This window comes from Narcine bancroftii, chromosome 10, assembly GCF_036971445.1.
Source record: "Narcine bancroftii isolate sNarBan1 chromosome 10, sNarBan1.hap1, whole genome shotgun sequence".
NCBI lineage: Eukaryota > Metazoa > Chordata > Chondrichthyes > Torpediniformes > Narcinidae > Narcine > Narcine bancroftii.
Window position 1 is genome coordinate 87,253,648 of NC_091478.1, and position 27,686 is coordinate 87,281,333.

Here is a 27,686-nt window from a genome sequence, read left to right on the forward strand (position 1 = left end):
CAAGACTACTCTAGTAGTGCCTCCTATCTCTATAAGCTCTGCCATCAAAAAGGAGAGAGCAGTATCCACAAGTGATCAGGATTACTTTGTTCCACTTTAGGTCATGCTTTATCCTGATACAGGGTCTCTACTTCTTGTTTCATAAATGATCCTGAACTATTAGGGTTTCTTGCAGTTTCTGTTTTTTATTTAAGGTTTTTAGCATCGACAGATCTTTTTTATTTTCAAGTCCAACACTATTCTGACTTGGAAATAAATGGTGTCCTTTCATTGTTGCTGAGTCTAAATTTTGGAACTACCAAGCCAAAAACATTAACTGCAGAAGTGCAAGAAAATGGTTCATCACCATCTTCTCCAAGGCAACTAGAGAGGGTCAATATATGCTGGCCTTGCATCATCCTGCAAAAGGAATAAAGAAAATAATGGTGTGCTTAAGAACTGATCTTATAATTTCCTCAACGTTTAGATTAACCATAGAAAAATGTATACAGGTATACTCTCCATTACGAATAATTGCTTTGCACAAATTCACTTTTACGATAAAAACCTGTGTTCACTATTACAAAAGGATTTTCTCTCTTACGAAAGCAGTGAGCCATTATAGAGGCTGCGTGTGCATCCTGAGGCTGTGTGCGTACCTGAGCAATTCTTCCTTTCTCTCCTACTTCCCAGTCACTACCCAAATCTCTGAAGATTCAACCTAACTACACTGTAGATACATTATTTCTACTTTATAGGCTATGTATTTATCATATAATTTCTGCTTTTAATAAATGTTAATGTTATTTTAGATTTTATGTGTCATTTGGTATGATTTGGTGGGTTATTTTTTGGGTCAGGGAATGCTCAAAAAAAATTTCCCATAGAAATCAATGCTAATCGCTTCTTCGCTTTACACGATTTCGGCTTATGAAAGGTTCAATAGGTACGCTCTAGTTTCGTAAAGCGGGGTATACCTGTACTCCAATAGGAATGTCTCTTTAAAATTAAAGAAAACACCTGACCACATATATCCTCATGCCTCATCTATTTTAAAAGACCTTTAGATACCAAAGTCATAAATTATTCATTGCAGATGCCACATGCTTGAAGATAACACTTGTATTTTTAGGTCTGTCAGCTTACCACCTGCAGTGTAATCAACAGTTCCAGATAGTTTGACACATGCCCTGACTTGTTGTCTAAGAATTCAAAATTAAAGAAACGATTCACATAAAATTCCTGAAAAGTGGGTCGCAATCTTTTGAAAAAGCTGTGCACATCATATCAAGTGGCAAAGGGACCGAACGCTGTTAACTGAAGTGTTGTGAATAATTACTAAAGCCAGTATTGAACAATGTAAGCTAACAATCAACATTTTCATCAAGGTTATATGAATTTATTAATTTTGTGATGGAGATCCAGTTAAGGTTTTATTGTGAATAATAGAGCCAATTTACTGAGCTTAGACAGCTGAACTCACAGTCATGGCCTTTTCAAAGTGCCCATTTACTGTCTTTTGTTGTTCATGGTTAAATGGTCATAAACAATACCACACTGCATCTCTTATGTAAAAATAATTACTATGCTATAATTTATCGTGACATTAACCTTTGTCTCACAGCTCCCTGCCAAGGCAACACATTCTTTTGCCACAGCAACATGTGCATCAACACTTCTTTGGTTTGCAATGGAGTCCAGAACTGTGTGTACCCATGGGATGAAAATCATTGCAAAGGTAACACTCGTTTCCCTTGAACCGTCTAAGCATTTGTGAGGAAAAAACATTTCTTCATGTCATCAGACTTGATCAATGGCTATTTCTCTCTGACAGTTGTATGTATGGGTTAAATCAGTGTATTTATCTCGCTGAAAGATTCCATTAAGTGTTAGTTTGCTAAGCCCAACAAATCTTAACTAGTTTTGACACTTCCACAGCTAGTATATAGAAATCTGATTTTATTGCTCATTTTATTCCCTAATAAAACCTGAAAGGTTCAGTCACATTTGCAAAGTGGCAATGCGTCACTGGCCACAATATTTGTTTTACATAAACTATGATATAAGATCCATTGAATAAAATTCTGTGTATGTATATTGTTGTATGTTGTAAGCCACCCATTTCAATTCTCCATCCCATTCCCTTGCCGACATGTCTGTCCGTGGTCTCATGCACTGCCGGACTGAGACCACCCGCAAATTGGAGGAACGATACCTCATATTCCGACTGGGCATCCTCCAACCAGATGGCATTAATATCGATGATACCTCATCTTCCGATTGGGCATCCTCCAACCAGATGGCATTAATATCGATTTCTCTGGCTTTTGTTAAAACCCCCATTCCCTTCTCCCCTATTGCCTCTCCTTTCATTCAGACATGATAAATTTTCTCACCTAGCCCCTTATCATATTCAATTAATAGCTTTTGTTGGTCTGGATTCCTCCCCCATGGTTTGAATTCTGAGACTTTCTGATATATCCTGCATCTCCTTTTCTGATTTTTACCTTGAAGAAGGGCTCAGGCCCAAAACATTGGCAATATATCATTGTCTCCTTTAGATGCTGAAAAAACTGGCTGAGTTCCTCCAGCATTTCAGTTTGTTTACTACAATCATAGCGTCTAAGCCTATCCATGTCAACGCAGTGTTCCTTATTGTGTCAGTGGTGCAAGCATGAAAATCATGGAGTCCGATGGGGGGCAGTGGGGTGGAGTGAGGTTGAGGGGGTTTAATCAAAATGTAAACACATTATTATCATTCTCTATCTAAATTATCTTGTCGTTGAGATTACAAGAAACTGTCCTCTAACCCTTAACGTCATGTCAGTTCCCAAGATATCAGTTATCAAGCAAAAAAAACAAGCAGCAAGTCGGCATCTTGCCATTGAAGCAGCAAGTAAATATATTTAGCATTTTTATGGAATATCTAAGGCAACTGAATATGAAAGATGGGGCTCTCCAAAGTACAGACACTGACTTCAATTGATTATCAGTGTAGCAGTGCATCATTGCATTGAACTAATATTAAATGCTTTGCCGCCTCCTTGGGGAGGCATTAGCCCATCATCCTTACACTAGTTGTGCTAAGAGCATTCAATTCAAATACAAATCTGCTCTGTGCTTAGAGGTCTAATTATTCACCGAATTAACTAATGTATGCTAATAGACCCTAAATACACAGCAAAAGTTTTGTCAAAGACTGATCCAGAGCTTTCATTTGAAACTGCAGAGATCATCCTCTCCATCCCCGAGGGCCTGCTCAGATGTTGTGCTTGAATGTTCTGTGTGCCATTTGAAATCCCTGCATTAAAATTTATTAATATTCATGCATATTTTGAAAGCATGCTGCATCAACATAAACTCACACAAAATGTGAAATTGATAGTTTGACCTTAATGGAAGGATGTTGAAGTGAATGCTTTAAATAGGTAGTCCAGTCTTATTAACATGCAGACAACTGCATAGCAATTTAATTTCAGATGTTGAAATCTGAGAAATTTTATTGCACAGTGCAATGTTAGTGTATGCTAAATTACTTAATTATGAGAATAAAGTTACATTAAAACAATTGGCGATTTAATGCTGGATTGTAAAGTCCCTAATTCTCCATCTGGGTCTTGGTGCACCCAGACTAGTGTAGTTAGATCCAAAGCATTCCATCCCCATCTAATTGCCCCTTCTCAGATGTCCAGGAACAGGTAACATTCATTTCCTGGTATAGTAAAGGACACCAGTATGTGTGGTTGCGGAATGGTTTACATTAACTAAGAAATTTATACTTTGCAGTGATTCTCCCTTAAATAATAAAAAATAAAGGTAACGGTTCCATTATTGTCACATAATTACTACATTTAGAATGTAACATACATGAAATTCTTTAATTTGTCTACCTTAAAGAAGACAAAGTCAATTGGGCACTAAGTAAATGTGGTGCCTCCAAAATATGCTCTTTGCAAGGACTTGAGTCTGCTTAAATTTACACCAAGCAAAGCCTTTCACAGAAATTAGCCAAGAAAATGGCTGTTTTTTATAGAACGGTGAATCTTGTGGCAGCAGGGAGGTCAATGCCACCTGGATATTTGGGTTATTCTCCAAAAGTCGCAACTAAAAAGTTGTCACAAAACTGAAGGAACCAAAAAAGCCATTGAAAACTTAACACTTACTCTTCTCAGTGTCTCTGACTTTGCAGCCTGCTAACAGGAGTCATGATCAAGACCAACCACTGGTAGTGGATGTAGCCAGAGGAAAATGAGTATCCATTTGCATATATCTGCTCTAGACAGAAATACTCCATTCCACGCTCTAGGTAAATCCTGGCAACCATAAATATAAATGCATGATTTCATATGTCCCAATTCTTCTTCCACTTCTTTTCAAAGACAACAACGTGTATGAGTTGCTGATGAACACATCTTCAAGAACAAGGATAAGAATAAAAAAAGAGAGGAACAAATAGACCAATATTTTATCTTTACTGTTATGAGCCCAAAGGACCCCAAAAACCAGCAGCAATGGATCTGCACCACAACCCAAAGGGTTACTTAAACAAAAGTAGTTTTTAATTATAATTGAACAAGAAAACAGAATTAAACTTTAACTTATAACTTAACCAACCTAACCTACTTAATTCCCCCCCCCCCCCCCCCAATACTAAGCGGAGGTATGTGTAATGTATATTTAAGATTAGAAAAGTTCTTTGGATCACAGTCCAATCTCACAGGTTGCAGGCAATTCTTGTACTGTGCACAGAAGTTAGCATTAACAAAGTTCATCAGTCTTTGGTGCTTAACAGGCAAATGGTTACCACTCAGGAGGGTTCTTGCTGGTTTTCAGAAATTCCTTTTGTTCCAGAACATCCGCACCTGATTCCTTTCCAAACAGTCTTGCCCCCTTCAGGGTTCTCCAGATGATCCTCTTTCTTTTGGGTCATCTCAGACAGCCAGTCTTCTCCTTTGACCAGACAGCCTTCCAAAGGTTTGCCAGCTTTGTCCTTCTGGAACTGATTTCTGTGTCTCTCCTCTCTGTTTCACTCCCTCCCATTCTGAGAGCAAAACTGTTCTGACCCTGCCTGCAAAAATCACATGCTCTCACAGGCCAGCTGTATTCTGCAACTTGGTTGCTCTTTTTGCAAGAGTAACCATATAACCACTTACAGCACAGAACAGGCCAGTTCGGCCCTACTAGTCCATGCCGTAACAAATCCCCACCCTCCTAGTCCCACTGACCAGCACCCGATCCATACTTCTCCAGTCCTCTTCTATCCATGTAACTATCCAGTCTTTCCTTAAATGTAACCAATAATCCCGCCTCGACCACGTCTGTCGTAAGCTCATTCCACATCCCTACCACCCTTTGCGTAAAGAAATTTCCCCTCATGTTCCCCTTATAATTTTCCCCCTTCAATCTTAAACCTCTAATTTGAATCTACCCACTCTTAATTGAAAAAGCCTATCCACGTTTACTCTGTCTGTCCCTTTTAAAATCTTAAACACCTCTATCAAGTCCCCTCTCAATCTTCTACGCTCCAGAGAAAAAAGCCCCAGTCTGCACAACCTTTCCCTGTAACTCAAACCTTGAAATCCTGTCAACATTCTCGTCAACCTTCTCTGCACTCTCTCTATTTTGTTTATATCTTTCCTATAATTTGGTGACCATCTAATTGGCCTCACCAATGCCTTGTACAATTTCATCATAACCTCCCTACTCTTGAATTCAATACTCCAATTTATGAAGGCCAACATTCCAAATGCCTTATTCTCCACACCATCTACCTGAGTATCAGCCTTGAGGGTACTATTTACCACAACTCCTAAACCCCTTTGTTGCTCTGCACATCTCAATAGCCGACCATTTAATGAATATGACCTATTTAGAGTCCTGCAAAAATTCTGTTTTGAAATGTGTGTGTGCAAGCTGCTCTAGCAATTCCTCCCAAGCCAGCTCAAAATACTCTGTCATATTAAAATTTTTTTAAACCTTATTCCACACCAATTATTGTGCTGCAAATTGTTCCTCTATCCTTATTCCTTTAGTCATCCACTTGACCTATGCTGGCACAGTATCTGCTTCAATAACAATCTCCACGGGTACTTTCCATGGTATCATAATTCCTTGGATTAAAATACATATTTTTCTTTCTATCCTAAATTAGATTCATTTAATCATCACTTCATTCAATATTTCAATGATTAGAATGTTATTTCTACTCTGTCATATCTCGTATTATCTTTAAGCAATATCATTCATTAAAGTTCATCTGCTGTTATGGAAATGTTAATCAATTTTTTTAAAAATCTTTCTATTTTTTCATACCATTCTGATGACCCTAAATTGTCTGCTGTTATGTCACAGGCCAGCAGCAATATATTTATTAATAACTACAATAACACATTAGTTAAATTAATCCCAAATATGAGCGTGTGCTTGTGAGTGTGTGTGCAAGATACCCAAACCATTACAGCTTAGGCACAATTCTGGAAAGTCATCCCAAAGTTCAGTCTTAGAAATCCTGTGTTGAAACAAAGACTCCTAAACTGGTGCCCAGAAGTAATCACGGAGATAGGAGCGATTGAGTGACCAAACTACTAAAAACTCACGAATCCTTGTCGAATTTCTTGCTGAGAAATATCCTTTCAGATGAATGGTTGTCACAATTCCCCTTTCCCTTGCGTAGGGGAATGAAACACGTGACTTCCACAATGCTCTCAAAACCCAGGTATGGTTCAGTCGAAATGACTATTATTTTCGTCACGGTGTGGTTCAATAATTTCCCTGGCAGAAAGAATCAGCCGAATTGTCCATCTCACATAGTCACAGTAGCTCAGCTGGTGGTCAGTAATGTCCTGTTTCTTCAGTATTTCACCTACATGACTCACCTGTATCCTTGGAAAAAGCAACAAATGTTCCTTCTCCTCTCCAAAGTATTGGTTGGGTCCAGTCTGTACTAGTTGTTGCCACCGAGGCTCTCCACAGCTGTGAATGGTTGCAGCCTGTACTAGCCCTTAAAGTGATACTCACACTAAATGAAATGGAAGCTCGTAATACTGGACTTTATATTATTTCTTTGACAAAGGTCCCAAAACTAGATACATCAACTTTATTTTAAAAGCTTTTATCAATGACTTCCTTTAGAAACTTTTCTATGCTCTGAATTGTATTTAGCCAAATGTTTCTTTTTAACCATCTGTTTCCCTTGGTCTTTTATGTGACTAAATAGTGAAGTATTATTGAAGTAAATATTTCATATTCTGCCTCAGTATGGAATTTGTCTATTCAAGCTATGTATTGTAAATAACATCTGGCTACATAAAAGCTATTACAAATACGTTAACCTAGCTAAATATATATTCATATATATATTCAAAGAACATCCAATGTTAAGTAGTTATCTGTCATCCATTATACCATGACATTTCAATATATGGTCAAGTGTTTTCAGGTGTAATAGGCAGAAATCATCAGTAAGAAGAACATTGATGAAGATGTCACAAGGCTCAGTTCTAATGTATTTAGGTTTAAATGTCTAGGATGGATGAGTGAATAAACAAATGTCAGTATGCAGTGGATCTATTTTGGTACTTGCTTTCTCAATGAACAAGTTGGGACAGTATCATTTGGTCTTCCTATTCATTATTTTTCCACATTATATCAAGCGTTAAAAATACTGATATTGTCATAAAGCATTCATAATGTACAATTATTCATCATCCTCAGTATGCTTATTATGCTCTGGTGATTGATTAAATAACTAAGGCAGAGACCTTCATGTGAGTCATACCAATTGAAGTTGCTTTTGCTAAACGCACTGTTGGTTATTTACTGAGAATGCAAGGCCTGGTCATTACGTGAGAACTCAGAAAATGTATAATGGAGCACTATTAAGGTTTAGCTAACTCCATTATTCCACATTACTTTGAATTTCTAAAAACTCTTTATAAACTAGGGCAGTGCAAATGTGAGTGCATCAGGATAAATTGCTTTTGATGTTTTTTTTTCCCACAATAATTGATGCAATTTTTCCCTGAAGAATAGCAATTATTTGCTATCATTTTGCACATTTGATTGCTGATTCATGAAACCCTAGCTGACAAATGTTGATTCTACATCAATAAACTCTACAGATACACAATTTTTAAAAAGAGCATGAAAAAATTAAAACTACTTATAATTTTGCTGAGTCGTGAGAAATTAAACAGCCTTTCTTTGTATGTTGATCAACTATACCAGGTAAAAGTGGAACATATCCTGGTGTAGAAAGTGAATCCATGTTTAATTTCATCAGTTGTTTGTCACACATGATGATAAAATTCATAGATTTTGAAAGACCTTTAGCTGCAACTGCGGTGCTAAGAGACTGAGGTGCACCTTTAGCACTTGCCAACCACATTGAAAAGTTGGTTTTGTGAAGAATAGAAAAGTAGAAAGTAGGAGCAGGAGAAGACATTCAGCCCTTTGAGTCAGCTCCACCATTCAATCCCATCATGCTGATCATGACTTCAGTACCCTTCAGTTCCAGCTCTCAATATCTCTTAATCCCTTTTGCCAATAGGGCCACATCTAACTTCCTTTTGAATATATCTAATGAATTGACTTCAATAGTTTTCTGTTGTAGAGTGTCCTGCAGCTTCAGAATTCTCTCTGTGTCATCTCAGTCCTAAACGCCATGCCTCTGAAAGGGGTTCCCTGATTTTGGTCCAATTAATATCTTTCTTTGGCTTGGCTTCGCTGACGAAGATTTATGGAGGGGGTAAAAGTCCACGTCAGCTGCAGGCTCGTTTGTGGCTGACCAGTCCGATGTGGGACAGGCAGACACGGTTGCAGCGGCTGCAGGGGAAAATTGGTGGGTTGGGGTTGGGTGTTGGGTTTTTCCTCCTTTGCCTTTTGTCAGTGAGGTGGGCTCTGCGGTCTTCTTCAAAAGGGCAAAAAAACAGATGAGCTTAATACAGAAAAGTGCTGGAGAAACTCAGCAGGTCACACAGCATCTTCAAGAGCAAAGGAAAACCAATGGCATGCACATAATTAAAAAGGTGGGGGGGGGAGGAGAAGAGAGGAGAAAGGATGGGCAGGGGGAGGAGCACAGGCTAACAGGTAAGGAATTATAGGTGGAGGGTAGAAGAGAAAAATGATGAGGTGATAGAGGGAGGGGTAGTTCTGAATGGAAAGGGGATAGGGTGGTTGTTGGAGGAAAGGAGATGAGGTATAGGGAAAGACAGAGACAAGGGAGGGGTTTCATGGAAACTTGAGAAGTCGATGTTAATGCCGTCTGGTTAGAGAGTGCCCAGAGGAATATCAGCTGCTATTCCTCCAATTTGCAGGTAGTCTCAGTTTGGCAGTCCATGAGACCATGTTAGACGTGTCAATGTGGAATTAAAATGGTTGGCCACTGGGAGGTGCCTGTTTTTGCAACGGACAGATCAAAGTTGCTCAGCAGTGCAACAATCTCCCTGGCTGCACCCAGTCTCTCCGATATCAAGGCTACCTTTTATTCAGGCACCTTCCTGCGTTTTGATCGTACCTTGACAAAGGGCTTAGGCCCAAAACGTTGGATGCTCTATACTTCCTGTAAACCTGATGAGTTTCTCCAGCACTTTTGTGTGTTACACTACAGGATTTTCCATTTAACAGATGAGCTCTGCTTCTTCGGCTAAGTTTGCCATCAAGACAGTATTGTTTACTTTTATTATTTTTTGCAGTTAAGTCAACTTAAAGGGTCAAATAAAACCTTTAGCTATGGTTTAATTTTGGAAATTCTCAGAGAAGTAAGTTAGAGTAATTGAGAGAGTTGTCATTTTGTTCAGATCTATCATGTGCAGACCAACTCTCACAGCTCCTGTGCCTTTTAATCCTGTCAATGCCATTTGCAAAAGGAGTTCCAATTTCCTGTGCACTTGGGTTCATCTCTCAGGATGGCAACCAATAACATCTATAGACAGGAGAGACCATTCTCTGATTAATGAAATGGTACATACAAGTTTGTCCAAGGTACCAGCAGTTATCATTGCAAATATTTAGGCCTGGACCTAATCACTAATCGTTGTAAGAAATGCAGAAAGTGGAACATACAAAATACAACCTCTCTCAAGCTAATTCTGTATTCAATTAGCTACCTGGATCCCATGCAATATGATTTTCCTGACTAGCCTATCTTGTGGGACCTTGAAAAAGGTCTTGCTGAAGTTCATATTTACAGTATCTATTGACCTACCCTTGACAACTGTCTTGGTCACTTCTCCAAAATACTTAAATTTGTGGGACACAATTTCCCATGCACAAAGCCAGGCTGACTGTGCCGAATCAGTCCTTTCCTTTACAAAGGCATCTAGATCCTGACTCTCTTAATCGCCTCCAGTGACTGATGTTAAACTCACCTGCCTGTAGTTCCCTGGGTTGTCCTTGTAGTCATTCTTAAATAAGATAAATAAAAGTGTAACAACATTAGTTCTCTCTTAAGTTTTAAGAATAAATTGGATAGATTCATGGATGGGAGAGGTCTGAAGGGTTATGGAATGGGTGCAAGTCAGTGAGACTTGCAGAATGATGTTTTGGCACAGACTAGAAGGGCCAAATTACCTCTCTTATGTGCTGTAGTGTTTTAAAAAATTAGCCATCCTTCAGTCTTTCAGCACTGATGATGCATATCCTTGTAAGGATCCTCTTAATGATTTCCCTCATTACCTGCAAAGTCCTAGGATACACAAAACACAATGGAATATTCCTTTTATTGTCAAGCGATGCAATTGTTGCTGGAAATTTACCGGTCAGATGCTGAACTGTGGTTAAGCCTGGACTAGTTGTTTAGTTTTGTTCAAGATAATATATTTATCTTTAATAACTTACAAGTGTGATTATTTCTAGATCGCTGACATTTTCACATTGGGATACTTGTACTTTACAGAAAAGAAAACCCCTGGGCTCTTTCACCAGATTACCAAAACTCACGGAACAGTCATCGGTATCTCTTCAGGAATTGTTCTGGTTCTTCTTGTCATCTCTGTATTAGTCCAAGTAAAACAACCTCGTAAAAAGGTTTTAGCTCGCAAGACAGCATTAAGCAAATCAGGATTTCAAGAAGTATTCGATCCTCCTCATTATGAACTTTTTTCATTGAGAGATAAAGAAATAACAGCAGATTTAACTGACTTATCCGAAGACTTTGAGAACTACCATAAACTGAGGCGCTCTTCCTCCAGTGCCTCCAGATGCATTCATGACCACCACTGTGGCTCACAGCCACCAAGCATAAAGCAAAGCAGGACTAATTTAAGCTCAATGGATCTTCCTTTTCGGAATGATTTCTCTCAGCCACAGCCAATGAAAACATTTAACAGCACCTTCAAGAAGAGCTGCTATACTTTAAAACACTCAGAGGATAGTCCAGAGCGAGTCATAGAAGACAGAGTGATGGAGGAGATTCCTTCTGAGATCTATGTGCATAGCAGAAATGATACAGTTCGGCGCTCAATGTCCATTGACTTTTAAAATGGAAATGATTTGCTGTTTCTGAGCATTTTTGGTCTGATTTTTCTCTTCAAAATGCTGCTCATTTTAATAAGTATCAGCCCACTGACAAAATAAGTGGAAGTGGAATTATCCTTGCCTAACTCTTATTGACTTTTGTGAGATAACTGTCAACAACAATTCTTAATAACAGACTTTAATTGTGTGCTAAAGCTTGTAAATGTTGTATTGCTGGTTTATAATTACTTACTGTAAATACTTTAAATATTTAATTCTTTGATTTCCTAGTGTTAACTCATCAATTGCACCAATTTTTCAACTTAAGTAAAGATAAAAACAGCATTACGTTAACATCCGAAGACATTGAAAACTACCACGCATTAAAATTCCTTTAAAAGTTTGTTTTTACTTATAAGGATACAATTGAGATTTTGATTTTGCTGGTCTATAGGTTTGAATGGCAACATATTCTGTCGTGGCTTGTTTGTTTAACAAGTTAATCAACATGATAGTTAGATCATTTAAAACATGTAAATTAAATTATCATCAGTGAACTCATGATATTGTGTAACTGCCAATAGAAATAAAAAAGCTTGTTGAAATGTAAAATTATTTCCCTGTGTATACGATTGACAACAAAATGCAATACTTCAGTGACATAATACCAAAAAAAAGGCTGGTAGATGTATCTGCCAGCTCTCCTCCACATGGTTCTACTGCCTGACTGTAAATGCTGGCTGCCCCATGAGGGTTTAAAAGGCCTGAAGAATTGGGCTGGCTGTGTTTCCTTTAACCACCAGGAAAAATGCCCAAGATGGCGGCACCATGAGGCTGCTGGTTTCTGGAGATCAGCGGGCACCAACCACATGTATCAGATGCATCTATTGTCAAGGCAGTTGGTGCATCCATTTGTGGATGGATTAGCAATGTTGCCTTCACTAGGCCGTCTTTGGTCTGCTGGAATGCTACCATCATCTTCTTTGTCCATTTGAGTTCTTTGGCATCGCTGGACATGAGGTCAAAGAGGGGTTTCATAATATGAGCTGCAGATGTTAGAAAGCAATGATAGAAATTGACGATCCCCACAAATTCCTGGAGTCCTTTGATGGACTCTGGCCTCGCAAATTTGAGAATGGCTTCGATCTTCTAGGCATGGAACAACACCCTAGCTACTGATCTGATGTTCCAAGAACTCGATAGAGGACTGCACAAATTTGTACTTGGCAGGGTTCGTAGTTAGCCTGAACTCCTGTACATGGCAGCAGAGTAAACGTAGATGGTGCAGATGCTCTTTGTGGGAGTGGCTGGTGATGAGTATGTTGTTCAAATATATGAAAAGGAAGTCCATGCCACACCCCACTACGTCCATCAGTCACTGGAATGTTTGTGCAGCATTTTTGAGCCCAAAAGGCATTCTCAAAAATTCAGAGATCAAATGGTGTTATGATGGCAATCTTGGGCACATCCTCCGGGTTTACAGGTACCCATGCACCAAATCAATTTTAGAAAATGTCCTAGCCCCATGAAAATTAGCTGTAAAGTCCTGTATATGGGCACAAGGTATCGGTCTGCAGTGTTAGTGTGGCTGAGACGTCTGTAATCCCCGCAAGGTCTCTAGCCCCCCCCCCCCCATGGGTTTGGGCACCATATTTAGTGGGGAAGCCCACAGGCTACCAGACCTACATATGATTCCAAGTTCCTCCATTTTGTGGAACTCTTGTTCTGCAAGCCACAACTTGTCGGGTAGCAGACATCAGGCTCAGGCGTGAGGTCCTTGGGTGAGGATGTAGTGTGTGATTCCATGTTTGAGTGTGGGAGTGGAGAACTGTGGAGTGACAATGTCTGGAAACTCTGTAATAAGTTTGGCAAATTCATTGTTTGAGTACTCCAGGGTGTCTAAGTGCGGGGCAGGTACTTTGGCTTTTCCAAGTGTTACAGAGTTCTGTGTTGTGTGGTTTTATGTTAAAAAGTGACAGTTTGCCTTAGAGAGCCAAGGTGAAGGTGGACAGCTGAGAGAGTGGGAGACGGACTGAGCATGTGCAGAAAATAATCTAAAAATTTCTGGATTTGGACGATAAACCACCACTGTGGAATGGAAGAAGGCCCAGAGCATGAGTCATGGTCTGGAGAACAGTTTAGAATGTTGGGATTTCAAAAAGGATTAACATTCCGAAGGCAGCCAGAAGGATCCAGACCAAGCCAGTGGTTCCTCTCTCTGCAAGCAACACAAGACAACTTCGAATTTTGTGCTCTCTCTCTCTCTCAAAGATCTTTTGGCTTCAGTTTACCAAACAAACTGAATTTTGTTTATGATCTTTGATTCGGTTGAGATCGAAGTTTTGTGAGTCTTGTGTGTTTTGTGTTTGTTTTGTGTCTAAGTTTTTCTGTGGGCTGGTTGGAAATATAACAGATTTTAATTACATATGTTATATTTAGGCTGGGGAATTTATTAGATTTACATTGTTATACAAATTTGCATAGTAACCAGTGGGCATTGTTATAAAAGGGGGGATTTTGAATTAAAGTTTGAAGGTGAATTTTTTGTTAATAAAGTAATTGTTCATCTTTACCCCTGTGCGATATGCCTTCTTTGTGGTTGCTGGTTTGATCTTGTAAAACAAGGCAGAAAGTCTGGAATGTTGTGGTGTTCACCAACTGACGCCGTTTTAAGTCCATCAGTGAGTGGGCTATGAGTAAGTTGGCACCCAGCAACTGCTGGGTCACAGCAGCAAGAATAAACTTCCATATGAACTTATTGAAGCTGAATTTCAGGGGTTATAGTCCATGTGCCATATGTAAAAATCGAACTGTGATTCATCACAGTGAGTACCAGACCCACAATCCTGATACGGGTGTCAAAGCCTGAAGGAGAAAGGACACAATCCTCCGCACCTATGTTGACTAGAAATTTGCAATGGGAGAGTTTGTCCCAGACATAGAGTAGGCTGTTATGGCGGCCTGCTGCCATAGCCATTGCCATGGAGTCATGCTTGTCTGGGGGAACATGCACCCTTGTTACCAGGATTCATGGAGCCTGGGCCTTTGGATGTGACACAGCACTAATTTCTGTGGGCCTTGTGCCTAGCTGTTCCATGCACCACAGAATATTTGCACGGGCGGCTACAGTTCGAGAGTTATGAAAGTTCTTGTCGGTCAACATGAGGTGGATGTCTTCTGGCATCTGCTCTAAAAACGGCTCGAAGGGCAAGCAAGGCCAATGGACATCTGCCAGTGCCAACATGTCGTTCATTAACTCCGAAGGGGCGGCGTCTCCCAGGCCAACAATATGGAGGAGCCATGCAGCTCCCTCACTTTGAGAGAGACCATAAATCCGGAGAAGGAGGGCTTTTAGGGCTTCATTCTTGCTGAGAGCAAGCCATATCCTGGTTGAGGACGCTTACCACATGATAGTACTTAGTAGCATCCACTTCTATCTTGCAAATGTTGAACTGTGCCTCAGCCTGTCTGAACCAAACTTCAGATTGAGTGGTCTAAAAGACAGACAGTTTGGGCAAAACAGCTGCATTGTCCATGTTGGGTCCAAAATTTGTTTCGGCCCATCGGGGTCTCTAATGTAGCAACTGTGTCACAGGACAAAATGAAGAACAAGAAAATGATCAGACGTAGTTGAGTGGAAGTTCAGTGAAAATAATTTACTCAGTCATATGCAGCTTTTTAAAACCTCGTACGTTCCAAATGACGTCATCGCATTGTGACATCATGTCGTCCCTCCAAACCTCCCAAGCCAGTTTGATTAAACCGCTACAGTATATTTATACAAACATACATACACATATATCACACACAGACACACATATATGCATATGAGTGTATCTAGGCATATATAGCAGTTGTCATAAAATACCTATATGAATGTACATGTTTATAAAATATCAATTCGCTTCACAGAAAAAGGAAGTAGTATTACTTCACAAGATGCAACCAAAGAATGCAAGTCACCTACACTTTAATTGTATCAATCACAATTGTTGAAATTAATGCAGAATATGCAATAGGAGAAAATTACTGACTTTGATGAAGAAGGAAATGCAAAGGCAGAAGAACGTGATGAAAGAGCATTCTTGAATCATGTCCAAAGCCCCAAACTGTGATATATCTGTATCACCTCACAGCTGCCCATTTTAAGAATGTTCTCAATTCATGAAAGTATCACAGTGATTGGAAGCAGGTTTTGGAATGAAACATCAGTTCCCAGGGTCATATACACCTGGCTGGTTTGTGAGTAGCCGTCAATGACCATTGGAGAATGTGGACATCAAAAAAGGCATTACAGGACGATTAAGCAAATAAGGAGCATGGCTAGGGATGGGTCACTCAGTTCAATTTCAGAAAACCAGAAATGCCTGTTTTAACTCAAAATCCCAGTATTGAGTGATTAAATTTCTTGACCATTATTTGTGAAAATTCTGCTACTTCACACCGTATTTTTCAGTCCCTTCCCATCAAAGACTCAAAATTCATTTGCAAAGAGAAATGTACTCCTCTGCACAAATCACTAACCCTTTTTACATAGAAGCTTTAAGATAGGTTTCCTCTGGCTTTTATATTTTTTACTTACCTACATGAACGCAGGAAAGATAGATTGGAGGGACCTACTGTCAAAGGTGGAGCGAAGTCACTCCTCCTATGTAAAAGGATTTCTGCTGAAAGCGGGTCAAAAGGGGTATGGTTGATGATGTCAGAGCAGGTTCAGTGGAACTATAAGTGGAGCTGTCAGCGTACAAACTCAGATTTCTCAGATCGTTTTTCTCTCTACCTGCAGCATGCCCCTGTTCTTCCACCTGCTGTATCTCTCGCCGTTTTAACATTAATTTCAGTCCATACAAGTGAACTGATCTCATGTGGGAGCTGGGAAGTAGTTACTAGTTGGCTGTGACAATGAAGCTTTCATCTGGGAGACTGATCACAGGAACAGTAATAATCATGTCAAGTATGAAACTCACATTAAACTCGTTTGTCAAAATAAAACTCAAATTTTCTACACTCTCCCTGCCATACACCTCTACTACTGAGCTCACTTTATCTTCGTACAAATCTGTTCCTTGAATATATTTTCGCAAAACTTTATCTAGGTTATAACTAACCAAAGTGGACCAAATGGACTGTCACTGGTCTGAAGGAGTCCGCATCCCCCAGTGCCGATATTCATTATTACTATGTTTTGCTTTGTTACTAGATTGGGTTGATCTCAGGAGGTACAGGGCAAGGTATGTGAATTTCACATTTTAGTGGTGAGTTACAAATAATTTTAACAAGATGTATAGTCTGGTTCAGTTTGCTTCTGTTGACAATTGACTTTGCTGGAGAATCACTGTCCGTTCAAATGAAGAGAGACTTAAATGCCGTGATTTATTTGTTGATTGGGAAGAAAAATAAGACAAAATTGAGTAAAAGTTATTTATATATATATAAATATATATATATATATATATATATTTATGCTCCTTTTGAAAGTCGACTGCAATGCAGAAGTGTGTATACTGTGCCTTACATTGGAGGGCAGCGCTGCTGTCCTACACGTCCTGCCCCTTTTGCCCTGGGAAGCTGGCTTGCTGACCTCTGCTATGTGAAAGGAATGAGCGATTGGACTTTTCAGCTTTCAGTGCAAATACTGAATCCACCTCTCCCCCCCCCGCCCCCTTTTACACACAACGTGAGTAGGGGAATAATGCGGCTTTTCTATGCAAAAATCACTACTCTTTTCAACCGGTGTGGAATGTCAAAAGCTTTGCAATTTATTAGGTACTGGTTTGATCTTGAATAAAGTCTTTACATTTCATTGTGACTCTTCTTAAGCTGCAGAATGTTTTAAAGGCCCATCAGCAAGACCTTAGTGGGTAAAATTAAGATTTTTTACGGGCTATTTATAGCCTTGACTCTGATGTTCATTCAACTGCTTTGGTATGCATGCACAAACCAGCACGTATTTATTTATCTATTTAGCTTTTTTTATACAATTTTCTCAAATCTCTTTATTCCTCACAAGGTATAAGAAGATAAAAAATATTACTGGTTTTCTATTTTCTGATTGGCCACACAATGCTGCATTAGTGACATGAACAGTTCAACAAATATAGGAATGGTACTCTGGTGCCATCATGTGGCCTTAGTTTTAAATGGCCTAGAGAATGGTTAAAGTAACAATTCTTTCCAATTATCATCTAAAGTATGCTACAGCATTTGTATAGCTCAAAATCCTAAGACCTCTTGTTTAAGGCTAAAAGTTAGAGACAAAATGGAACGAAACAAAAATCTGAACAATAGTGCAACTATTTTCTCCCTTTTCTGCGGTTGTGCTCCATTTCAATCTCTCAGCCACCCACAATGCATCTAAATTTCTTGTTCACTATATTCAAAGGCAACTTAAGTTTCTGACACTGTTAACTTCTTTTTTTAATGAATATATATTCTCCCTATTGCTGATTTATTCCGATCACATCCAATCAGGAATGAAAATATTACATAATTAATTGGTAGGACTATTAATTTAGGGTGTTATCATCTGGAAGGCATATATTTTGTTAAAAATAGGATAACTATGTGTTACAAGTAACATTTTAGAAATTACTATTTAGCATGAGAACTGTAAATAAGATAGCCATTATTATTGCCTTGAGCTTAACTGATAACTGCAGGTTTGACTTCAAAATCTGTAGGACATATAACTTAATCAAGCTTGTATACGACAAGTTAACAAAGGAGAAGGGCATGCAGTGGTTGCACAAAAGAAGAAATTACAAGTCATAATAACTTAAATGCTTTTATCTTTTTCATTGCAATTGTTTCAATGTTATAAACCTTTTTTAATGCTTTATGTTTCTTTGTTGTATATCTGTTCCTATTAATCACTTACATAATTTCAAATTCTAATTACTGATACATGTGCAAATTAATTACATTTGCATAATGCATTATACTGTGTAAAGTGACAATTTCCATTGGCTGGATAATATGATTCTTAGAAATTGTTATAACTTGTTCTAATCAGCGGCACGACTAGCATAGGAGCGGCACGGTTGCTGTAGCCGATAGTGCAACGCTGTTACAATGTCTGTAATCAAGATAGGTGTACAAAATCCTGTGCTGTCTGTAAGGAGTTTGTACGTTCTCCCCATGTCTGCATGGGTTTTAACTGGGGGCTCCATTTTCCTTTTACTGTTCAAAACATACCAGTGATGTAGGTCAAGTGGGTGTAATTGGGTAGCGTGGGCTCGTGGGCCAAAAAGGCCCATTACTGTGCTATTTGTCTAAAAATTTAATTGATATATTTATGAAACTTCCTTATTACGGCGATGGTTGTAATCTTTCTTTGTATTAAATTTTGTACTACCTAAAAGAATTTGCAATTTAAACGCACCAAATATTTTGACATACAAGTCGAGTCTTGAAACCCAAAAAATCTCTCCAAAAAAATGGGGTTGACATATGCCGGATATATTTTTGAGACCTTAAATTCAGCTCAAAATCCAGTCCATGTTGATTTGGCGTATAAGTCGACCCATGAAAAGCATATTTGACATACAAGTCAAAAATGAAAAAAAAAAGCCAACTAGAACAGATTTTCATTGAGATTTTTATTGAAAACAACACAATTAGAACCCTTCAAAATCGCTATCATTGTCTGCTGAAAACAAATACATTTGGAACTCTACAAAATCACTCGCTATCTTCATCTGAGGCAAAGATGGCAGTAAGCGCATCCATACTCTCACTGTTTAAACAAGTGATCATATGGGTCCCAGTCTGTATCTGATGAGACAGTTTCAGCTTCGTCATCAATGTCCCACAATAAATAATTTTCCGTGTCATCAATTGCACAAGAAATTCTGCACTTTTTAAACAATTTTATCACAGTCTCTAACTTTGTCCCATGCCTTGAGCACGAAGTTACACAGCACATCAAGTGATGCAGCATGCATTGCTCCACCTGTTGTAAACAAAGTTTCTGCATTGGACATCCATTCCTCGTGCACATGGTCTTTTAATGGCTTGTTCAAGCAGACATCGAGAGGTTGCAATAAACATCAAACCACCCAGGATAACTGCCATATAAGTATAATGTAATGCTAATCTATTTTTTGGGTTCTCAGTTAAGTGGCTATGAAACATATCCCAGTCCAGCAAACTCTATTTTTTGCTTAAACCCCCTGGCCACCTGTTCCACATTGTCTATCCATAGTTTTACACCATTTTTATCCATCCATCCTTTTTCATGAAAATGAACAAAAATACCTGCAGGGAATTTCATTTTAGGTTTAATTTTGCGTTTATAGATTACCATGAGTCTTAACTTTGTCCTGTCGGCCATGCACGATAACACCACATGGTTTGCAGTTTTAACACCTTGCCATTCCACTGTTCTATTGCCAATCAAGTCAAAATTCATGGGGGTTTCATCCATGTTTCTGATATTTGCCAATGCAAATTGGTGTTTCTGCCAGTTATGTATAATAAACTGGTGAAAATTTACAACTTTATGATCAAGATCTTTTGGTAGTTTCTATGTAATTTTTGTTTTTTTGTCATAATAACAGATTTTTCCTGTTCATGAAACAATTGCACCAGCCTACTGTAGCCTCAAAATATTTACTGAGGTCTGGGTGCGATTTTGCCCACTGCAGCGCAAATGTTCATATTTTATTTCGGGTGACTACGTAGCAATCTTGCCTCTGTTCACATACCCGTTCTGCAACGTGATTTTCCCACTCTGGCCAACGAGTGATTCCTTTTCTCAATGAACATTGCCCTTCTGATATTTTTCTTAAAGTCTCTTCTTTCTACCTCCAATCTCTTACCAACTTCTCATATACATCAAATTTTCTTGCAGCAGCTCAGTTGTTGGTTTTCTTGGCCATTTCTATCACTTTCAACTTAAAATTCACTTCATACTTACATCACGAGTTGCATTGTGTCGATGGACCCTCCAGCCAATGCCCAGCAGATCAATCTGCACGATCTTTGGGGGTCAACTTATACACCAGTCAACACGCCAACTCAGGCATCCAGAAAATTGGGGTCAACTTATACATCAGATATACCATAAAACCCTTAAAATGAGGCTGAAAAATGGGGGTTGACATATGCCAAATATATATGGTAGGTATTGAATCAATTTAATGAAATGATATTTTCTTCAATGTCACAAGAACCTGCTAATTTTTTTTAACATATGATTAAGCTATGCTAGAAAACCTTACTGACCTCGAATTGAATTGTTAATTCTCATGTGCACTGAGATACAGTGAAAAACATTGTTTTGTATGCTATCCAGGCAAGTCTACTCAATCTTAATACAACAGGTGGTGTAAAAATACAACAAAAGTGTGGAGTATAGTGTTGCAAAGGGCATGATGAGGTAGGATTTGTGAAATCAAGAGATTACCTTTTACTGATTAGAGGTCTGTTCAATAGTCTGCTGTTTGACCTACTGAGTTTTTCCAGCATTTTCAGTTTTTTTTTGTCAGATATCCAACAACTGCATTTCATTTATATTAAATGAAAATGGCACAAACCACTTTCTTCCCTCTTTCCTTGTCTTTCACATCTCTTTTACAATTTATTTAATAGTGATAAACACACAAAACAAACCCTGAATACTCAGAATAGTTTTCTTTTATACACAGAATGAATGTTTGAAAGTAAATACATACAACTTTAGAAAGAAAGAAAACTGAAATGGAGCAGCCATGCTACAAGAGCAGGTCAAAGGCTAGGAATCCTGCAGAGAGTAATTCATTTCCTCACTCCCCAAAGCCTGTCCACCATCTACAAAGCTCGTCAGAAGTGCCACAGAATGCTCTCCACTCCCCTGGATGAGTGCAGATTCAATAATACTCAAGAAGCTTGATACTAAACAGAACATAACAGCCCACCTGATAAATACTCCGCCGCCAATGCACAGTGGCAATATCTTGTACCATCTATAGCAGCCATTTTCAATGGAGGCCCGATGGCGTCCACAGCATATTTAAGTAGATTCAAATTTCAGATTACATGTGATCACATACAACTCTGAGATTCTCTTTCCTGTGGGTGAGGCAGAATTATGACTTATTAGTAGTACCAAAAAAAACTGTACATAGCATATACATGTAAAGAAGTAAAGAACAGATAACAAATATAAACAATTATGTGCACAAGTAAGAGTTCTTAAATGAGTCCCTGATTGAGTTTGTTGAGGAGTCTGATGGTGGAGCTGTACCTGAACCTGGTGGTGTGAGTCTTGTAGCACCTATACCTTTTTCCTAATGGCAGCAGCGAGAACAGAGTGTGTGCTTGGTGGTGTGGATATTTGATGATTGCTGTTGCTCTACTACAGCAGCATTCCCTATAGATCAGGGGTGTCAAACTCAATTTACCCGGAGGCCGCTGGAGGTAGAGTCTGGGTGAGGCTGGGCCGCATCAGGTTTTCCACAAGAAAAGCTCTTACAAAAATATTCCAATGTTATCAAATGTCTTTATTTTTATTTTTTAACACAAAATAAGATGAAAAAATAAATAAATTAACAATTCATAAGAAAAAAACATCAATCAGTAATAAATAAATAAAATGAAAATAATAATAATGAAAATAATAATAATACAGCAGATAGAGAAGGCTGAAGAAACCACATCTAGTTGCTGACTGGAGAAATGTAATTATTATTATTCAGATTTAAATGTCTGTATTAACAGTTCTTTAATCTTTAACTTTCTGAACATGAATGGAACATTGAACATAAACTGTTATGAACATGTCTTCTTCTGCCTACTTCTTACTGCTAGAGATCTGGCAGCGCTTCCTCTCGCATAGCCGAGCCACATTTGGCTTAAGGGAGGAGGCAGTTGAGACCCTCAGTAGGGCTTGAAGATGCTCGTCAGTAAGACTGGACCTGTACTTATTGAAGTTCAAGGGAGAGAAGAGCTTTTCGCACAAGTATGTGCTCCCAAAAAGACACAGGGTCCGCTTGAACATTCGGGAAAGCTCAGGGAAGCTGGGGGGAAATTCTCTCAAAAATTGCCCAAGCTTGTCTGCTTCTCCACTCACCTCCCTGAACTTGGTTTTGAGTTCAGAGTTGCACTGCAGGTCAATGAGCTCCATTTGAAGCACAGGAGGGGCATCTTGCACATCAAAGGAGAAGGAGTCCGCAAAAATTTGAAATGTGGCTCTGTTTCAGTGTTTACCTGATGCGTCTTTTCCGCTTCTTTTTCTGTCCCGCTGAGCAACAACTTCCGGGTTCAGACTGGACGCTGAAGCGCGTGAAGCGGGAGCGGCCGCGGAAATTGCACATGTGTCGTGTGCATATAATGACAAATAGAAAATGCACACAAATATGCTTATATTCGCAATAAGCCCAGCCGATGTCCCGCCCCTGAGAGCAAAATTGGTAGGTTCGTTCAGCTCCGCACACAACACCGAAAAGTGCCAATCATATCAAACTAGCGGGCCGCACTAACATTAAACTTTCATATTAAGGCGGGGCCACAAACTATCGTCCCAAGGGCCGCAGTTGTTCTCAATAGTGGGGAAGGTTTTGCCTGTGATATCCTGGGCTAAGTCCACTATCTTTTGCAGGAATTTACGCTCAGGGCCATTGATGTCCTCATAGCAGACTGTGATGCAGCTAGTTAGCACACTTTCCATTACACATCGGTAGAAATTTGCCAGGGTTTTTGGTGTCATACCAAACTACTGCAAACTCCCGAGGAAGTACAGACACTGGCACACTTTCTTCTCTATCCCATTAGTGTAGTGGGTCCAGGAAAGATCCTCTGAGATAGTTACTCCCAAGAACAAATTTGCTCACCCTCTACACCTCTGATCCCCCAATGATCACTGGATTGTATACCTCTGGCTTTCCCTTCCTGGTCAATAATCAGCTCCTTAGTTTTGTTGACATTGAGTGCAAGGTTGTTGTTGGTGCACCATTCAGCCAAGTTTTCAATCTCCCTCCTGTATGCTGACTATCCCCTTCCTTTATACAACCCACTACCATGGTATCGTCAGCAAATTTGTTGGCACTGTTATTGTCATATCAAGTCACACAGTTGTTGATGTAATGGGACTAGAGCAAGGGCTAAGAACACAGCCCTGTGGAGCTTGTGGAGGAGATAGTCTTACCAATCCTCTCTTATTGTGGTTTGGAGGTGAGGAAATCCATGATCCAATTACATAGTGGGGTATTGAGTCCCATGTCTTAGAGCTTGACAAATATTCTTGAGGGGATGATGGTGTTAAATGCCGAAATGTAGTCAATAAAGAGCATCCTGATGAAAGCATCGTTACTGTCCATGTGTTCCTGGGCCAGTGAGATAGCATCTACTGTAGACCTGTGGCTATGATAGGTGAATTGGAGCCTTGTTTTATTTTCACCTCATGCAACATATATATTTTTATGTTTCTTTAAATGTAGTCAGTAGGAGCGATGTATGGAAGAAACTAAAATTTGACTGCTTCACAGGGAAGGGGCCCATAAATTTTGAGCCATAACCAAAAAAGGCTAAGAATAGCTGATCCACTATCGAGAACATACTAAGGCTCCTTCAGCAACAGCCACAACCTCTATCAAATGGAAGGACAAGGGCAGTAAAAGCATGGGACCACCACCATGTAGAGGAAGCCATATGCTATCCAGGTGTAAAAATCTCGCTATTGCTTCACTGTCACTGAGTCAAATCCTGGAACTCCCAAACAGCATCGTGGGTGGAGCCATACCTCAAGGACTGCAGCAGATGAAGAAGGCAGCTCACCATCACCTTCTCAAGAGTAATCAAAAAAAGACAATTAATTGCTGCCTCAGGTTGATCTCTCGAATGTAGAGAAAAAAAATTATCCCAAGAAACACCTGAAATTTTTTCAGCTTTTCCAATTTTTTTGAAATGCAACTACACATAAGAACATTAGAAATAGGAGCCGGGCATCAGCCCACCAAGTCGGTTCCGTCATTTACTGAGATAATAGCTGATGTGATGATAAAGAACAGCAAGTGCTTGTAGTTAATGAGAAAAAAAATGTCAGTGCAGTTTAACGTATCATGTAAAATTAGTTAAATTCTGCTCAGTGTACATATTCAACTCATGGCTCAAGGCAAATTTGTCAACTTTTCAACAACTGTTGTACTGAAAGAAACTTTGAATATATAGTTCCTCTCGCTACCTCATGGTGTTTAAAATGACCTTACAGCCAATGAAGTACAAAATTACACTAACATTTTAAAGTGACAGATTTTCCAATGACAAGTGGACTGCTCAAATTTCTTCTTCCAACAAACCCCTGGGCAAAATCTATTGAGGGAAGGTGGGCCCAGTTGATTCGCAAGACCTGCACATCATTGGGTTTTTCTGACTGTGAGTGGCAGATGCTTCGCTAAAGTGCAGGCAACTGACTAACCATTCCTGGGTTTGAGATATTATTAACCCTGGGTTAACCCTAAATAGCTTCCAAGAAGCACATGTCAGTTTTCAACAGGCCAATAGACCAATACCTGTTCTGCCATACCCATCCCCAGATAATAGCTGTTATGTCTTTGGGTGACAACCAAGAGTTCAGAGGCAAGGACAGCAGACAGTAATGGGAAGCCTCTCTTCCTCCTCGAGCTTGGCCTTTAGGCTTGGACTGTTTTCTCCAACAGTTGACATTGATAATTGTTACGAACCGAGCGTAACGAGCAGAACCAATTTTAAAACACTAATTTTATTTCTTAATCTTAAACTATCCTGAACACTAAATCTATCCCCAGCTATGCGCAGATGTCGTGTGTGTGTGTGTGTATGTGTGTGTGTGTGTGTGTGTGTGTGTAAAAAGTTACTTCAAAGTTCAGTCTTTCAAATTCAGTCTTGAAGCGAAGATCTTTGAAATTTGATGCCCACAATTAATGTTGAACTGATGGGAAGACTGGTATTGTCGCTGCTACAGACTCATGAATTCTTCTTGCATTGCCTTTGAAGAAATGTCCATCTGCACAAGCTGCAGTCATAACAGTCCTGGTCCTTTTGTAAGCAAGACTCAAACTGGGCAGCCTCCACAAAGCTTCCAAGACCCTGGCATCGGTCTCTCCAAGTGATCGTCACTGGAAATGAAGCAGTCTCTCCAAAGTGACCTCCACTGTTAGTCACAATCAAAATGAAGCACTTTGCTTCCCAAAAGGCCCAGTCATTCACAGAGCATTTTTTTTCACAAAAAAATGGCTGGCCACAAGAGCTGCTTTCAAAAAGAGACCATGAACAATATCAACAACTGACTCTGGCCCGACAGAATCTGTGATTAGTGGATCATCCACATGAGCCAACATAGGAGAGGCTGAGATATATATTCAGTCGATATCAATCTTGGCTTGATCACTGGGCCCTTGACCCTGGATCAACAGCACCTAGAGAATCCCTTCACTAGAAGTTCTACAGCAGTTAAAAAAGGCAATAGCATTTAGATCCTGAAAACAAATAGAAGTAGAGGCATGTAATATTTTTATGTATGATAGATGTAGAGGGTCGTGAGTCTGTGGAACTTGTTGCCACAGGCAGCTGAGGAAGTAAGGTTGTTGGGTGTATTTAAGGCAAAGATTTACAGATATTTGATTAGTCAGGGCATCAAGGGTTATGGGGGAAAAGCCAGAGAATGGGGCTGAGTGGAAGGATGGATCACTTCATGATATAATGGCAGAGCAGACTCGATGGGCCGATTGGTCTACTTATCTTGTGATAAGATGAGCACTTGAATCTCTTCAGACTAAGTGCTGAAAAAATAGGATTAATGGAGATGGGTAGTTGATGGGAGGCATGGATAAGATTGGCCAAAGGGCCTGTTTCTGTGTGATCCATTTGTAAAACACAACACTGGAGAAGCTCAACTGATCAAACAGTGTAGTTTTCACAGCAAAGATAAAGATACATAACCAATGGTTCTGGCTTGAGGCCTTCATCAAAGTATAAGCAAAATGTAGACGGGCCCCCTGAACAAAAATGGTGGGGGAGAGAGATGGGGAGGAGCACAGGACCACAGGCAGTAGGGAGGGCAAGTAAGAGAGAGAGGGATTGGTGAAGGAGAACAGGGAGTAGGCGAGGAGAAACCAGTCGATGTTAATGCCGTCCGGTTGGAGACGTAAAATCACGTGTTCCTCCTCCAATTTGCAGGTGGTCCTGGTACACAATTGCATGGATCGACATGTCAGCATGGCCATTGGGCGTGGAATCGAAATGGTGGTCACTGGGAGTATAGCAAAGTTAAGGATACATAACCAACGTTTCGGGCTTGGGGCCCCTCAGCAAGGTATGAGAAAAATGTAGCCAAGCGCCTGAGTTTGGGCACCTGCCTACATTTTGTCTAACCTTGATGTAGGGCTCGCCCGAAACGTTGGTTATGTATCCTGATCTTTGCTTTATAAAGTAGTTTGACCTGCTGAGTTTCTCCAGCATTGTGTTTTTACTTCCACCCCTGTGTCTGGACACTTTAATTTTAACTTACATAGAAAATTACATTTGAATGAACAAGTATATCTAATAGATGACCTCTTGTGTGAAGCCACCATGATTACACACCTCACCCTCAGCATGAGCTGACCCTCTTCCAAAAGGCGGTCATCAATCTCCGGTGACGTAACGAGCTGGCGTCACTTCCGGAACCTGCCTGCTCGCGACCGGTGCTCGAGCTTCTTCCTCTCTGTCACGATGGCGTCTGTAGCCGACACAAAGCTCTACGATATCCTCGGGGTTCCGGCTGCCGCCACGGAGAACGAGCTGAAGAAGGTGAGTCGCCGTGAATCCGGAGTGTGGGGGGGAGTGGGGGGTGAGGGAGGGAGGGGGAAAGAGGAAAGAAGTTGAGGCCTAACCGGCTAGGCCGCGGTTGAGGCCCGGCGTCAGGTCTGCAGTGGAAGCCGCGCGGACTCGCTGCGGGAGCCGGGATACCGGTGCCGAGGGGAGGGGGGGGTGACCGGGCAGAGCCCCCCACCCCCCCAGCTTCGAAGCTGGGTGCGAGTTTCAGAGGCTCCGGGCTGACTGCTCTCATTCGACACCGCGGCACCATTTTGTTGGGGTCGCTGTCGCCACGGGGCCGCGAGGCCCGCAGTGAGATGCCGGTAACCGCGGATCCCCTTGTCGAGGGGGAAACCCTGGCCCTGGTGTTTTCTGTAGATCACGGGAGCGCGGCTGGTAGGGCAGAAGGAAACGGCAGTTGATATTGTACTCCTAAATCTGAAAGGACACGGTAATAATCTGGATCGTACTTTTAGATTGATTGCCTTCTACTCCATATCTGG

At 40.1% G+C, this 27,686-nt stretch overlaps 2 protein-coding genes and 1 long non-coding RNA gene across 3 annotated transcripts in view; 2 read left to right on the top strand and 1 right to left on the bottom strand.

Moving 5' to 3' along the window:
* Positions 1–12,045, top strand: part of LOC138744875 (neuropilin and tolloid-like protein 2) — a 44,532-nt gene extending 32,487 nt beyond the window's left edge. The window contains exons 8-9 of the mRNA XM_069901680.1: positions 1,604–1,717; positions 10,874–12,045. Coding sequence (XP_069757781.1) covers positions 1,604–1,717; positions 10,874–11,457 — 698 coding nt within the window. The 3' untranslated portion in view covers positions 11,458–12,045. The remainder of the gene's footprint in view (positions 1–1,603; positions 1,718–10,873) is intronic.
* Positions 43–27,049, bottom strand: LOC138744879 (uncharacterized). Its single transcript, XR_011345844.1, has 3 exons — positions 26,971–27,049; positions 21,330–21,483; positions 43–399 (listed from the first exon to the last, which is right to left on the bottom strand). It is a non-coding gene; the product is annotated as an uncharacterized lncRNA (long non-coding RNA).
* Positions 27,040–27,686, top strand: part of dnaja2a (DnaJ heat shock protein family (Hsp40) member A2a) — a 29,487-nt gene continuing 28,840 nt past the window's right edge. Inside the window, exon 1 of the mRNA XM_069901688.1 lies at positions 27,040–27,177. Coding sequence (XP_069757789.1) covers positions 27,100–27,177 — 78 coding nt within the window. The 5' untranslated portion in view covers positions 27,040–27,099. The remainder of the gene's footprint in view (positions 27,178–27,686) is intronic.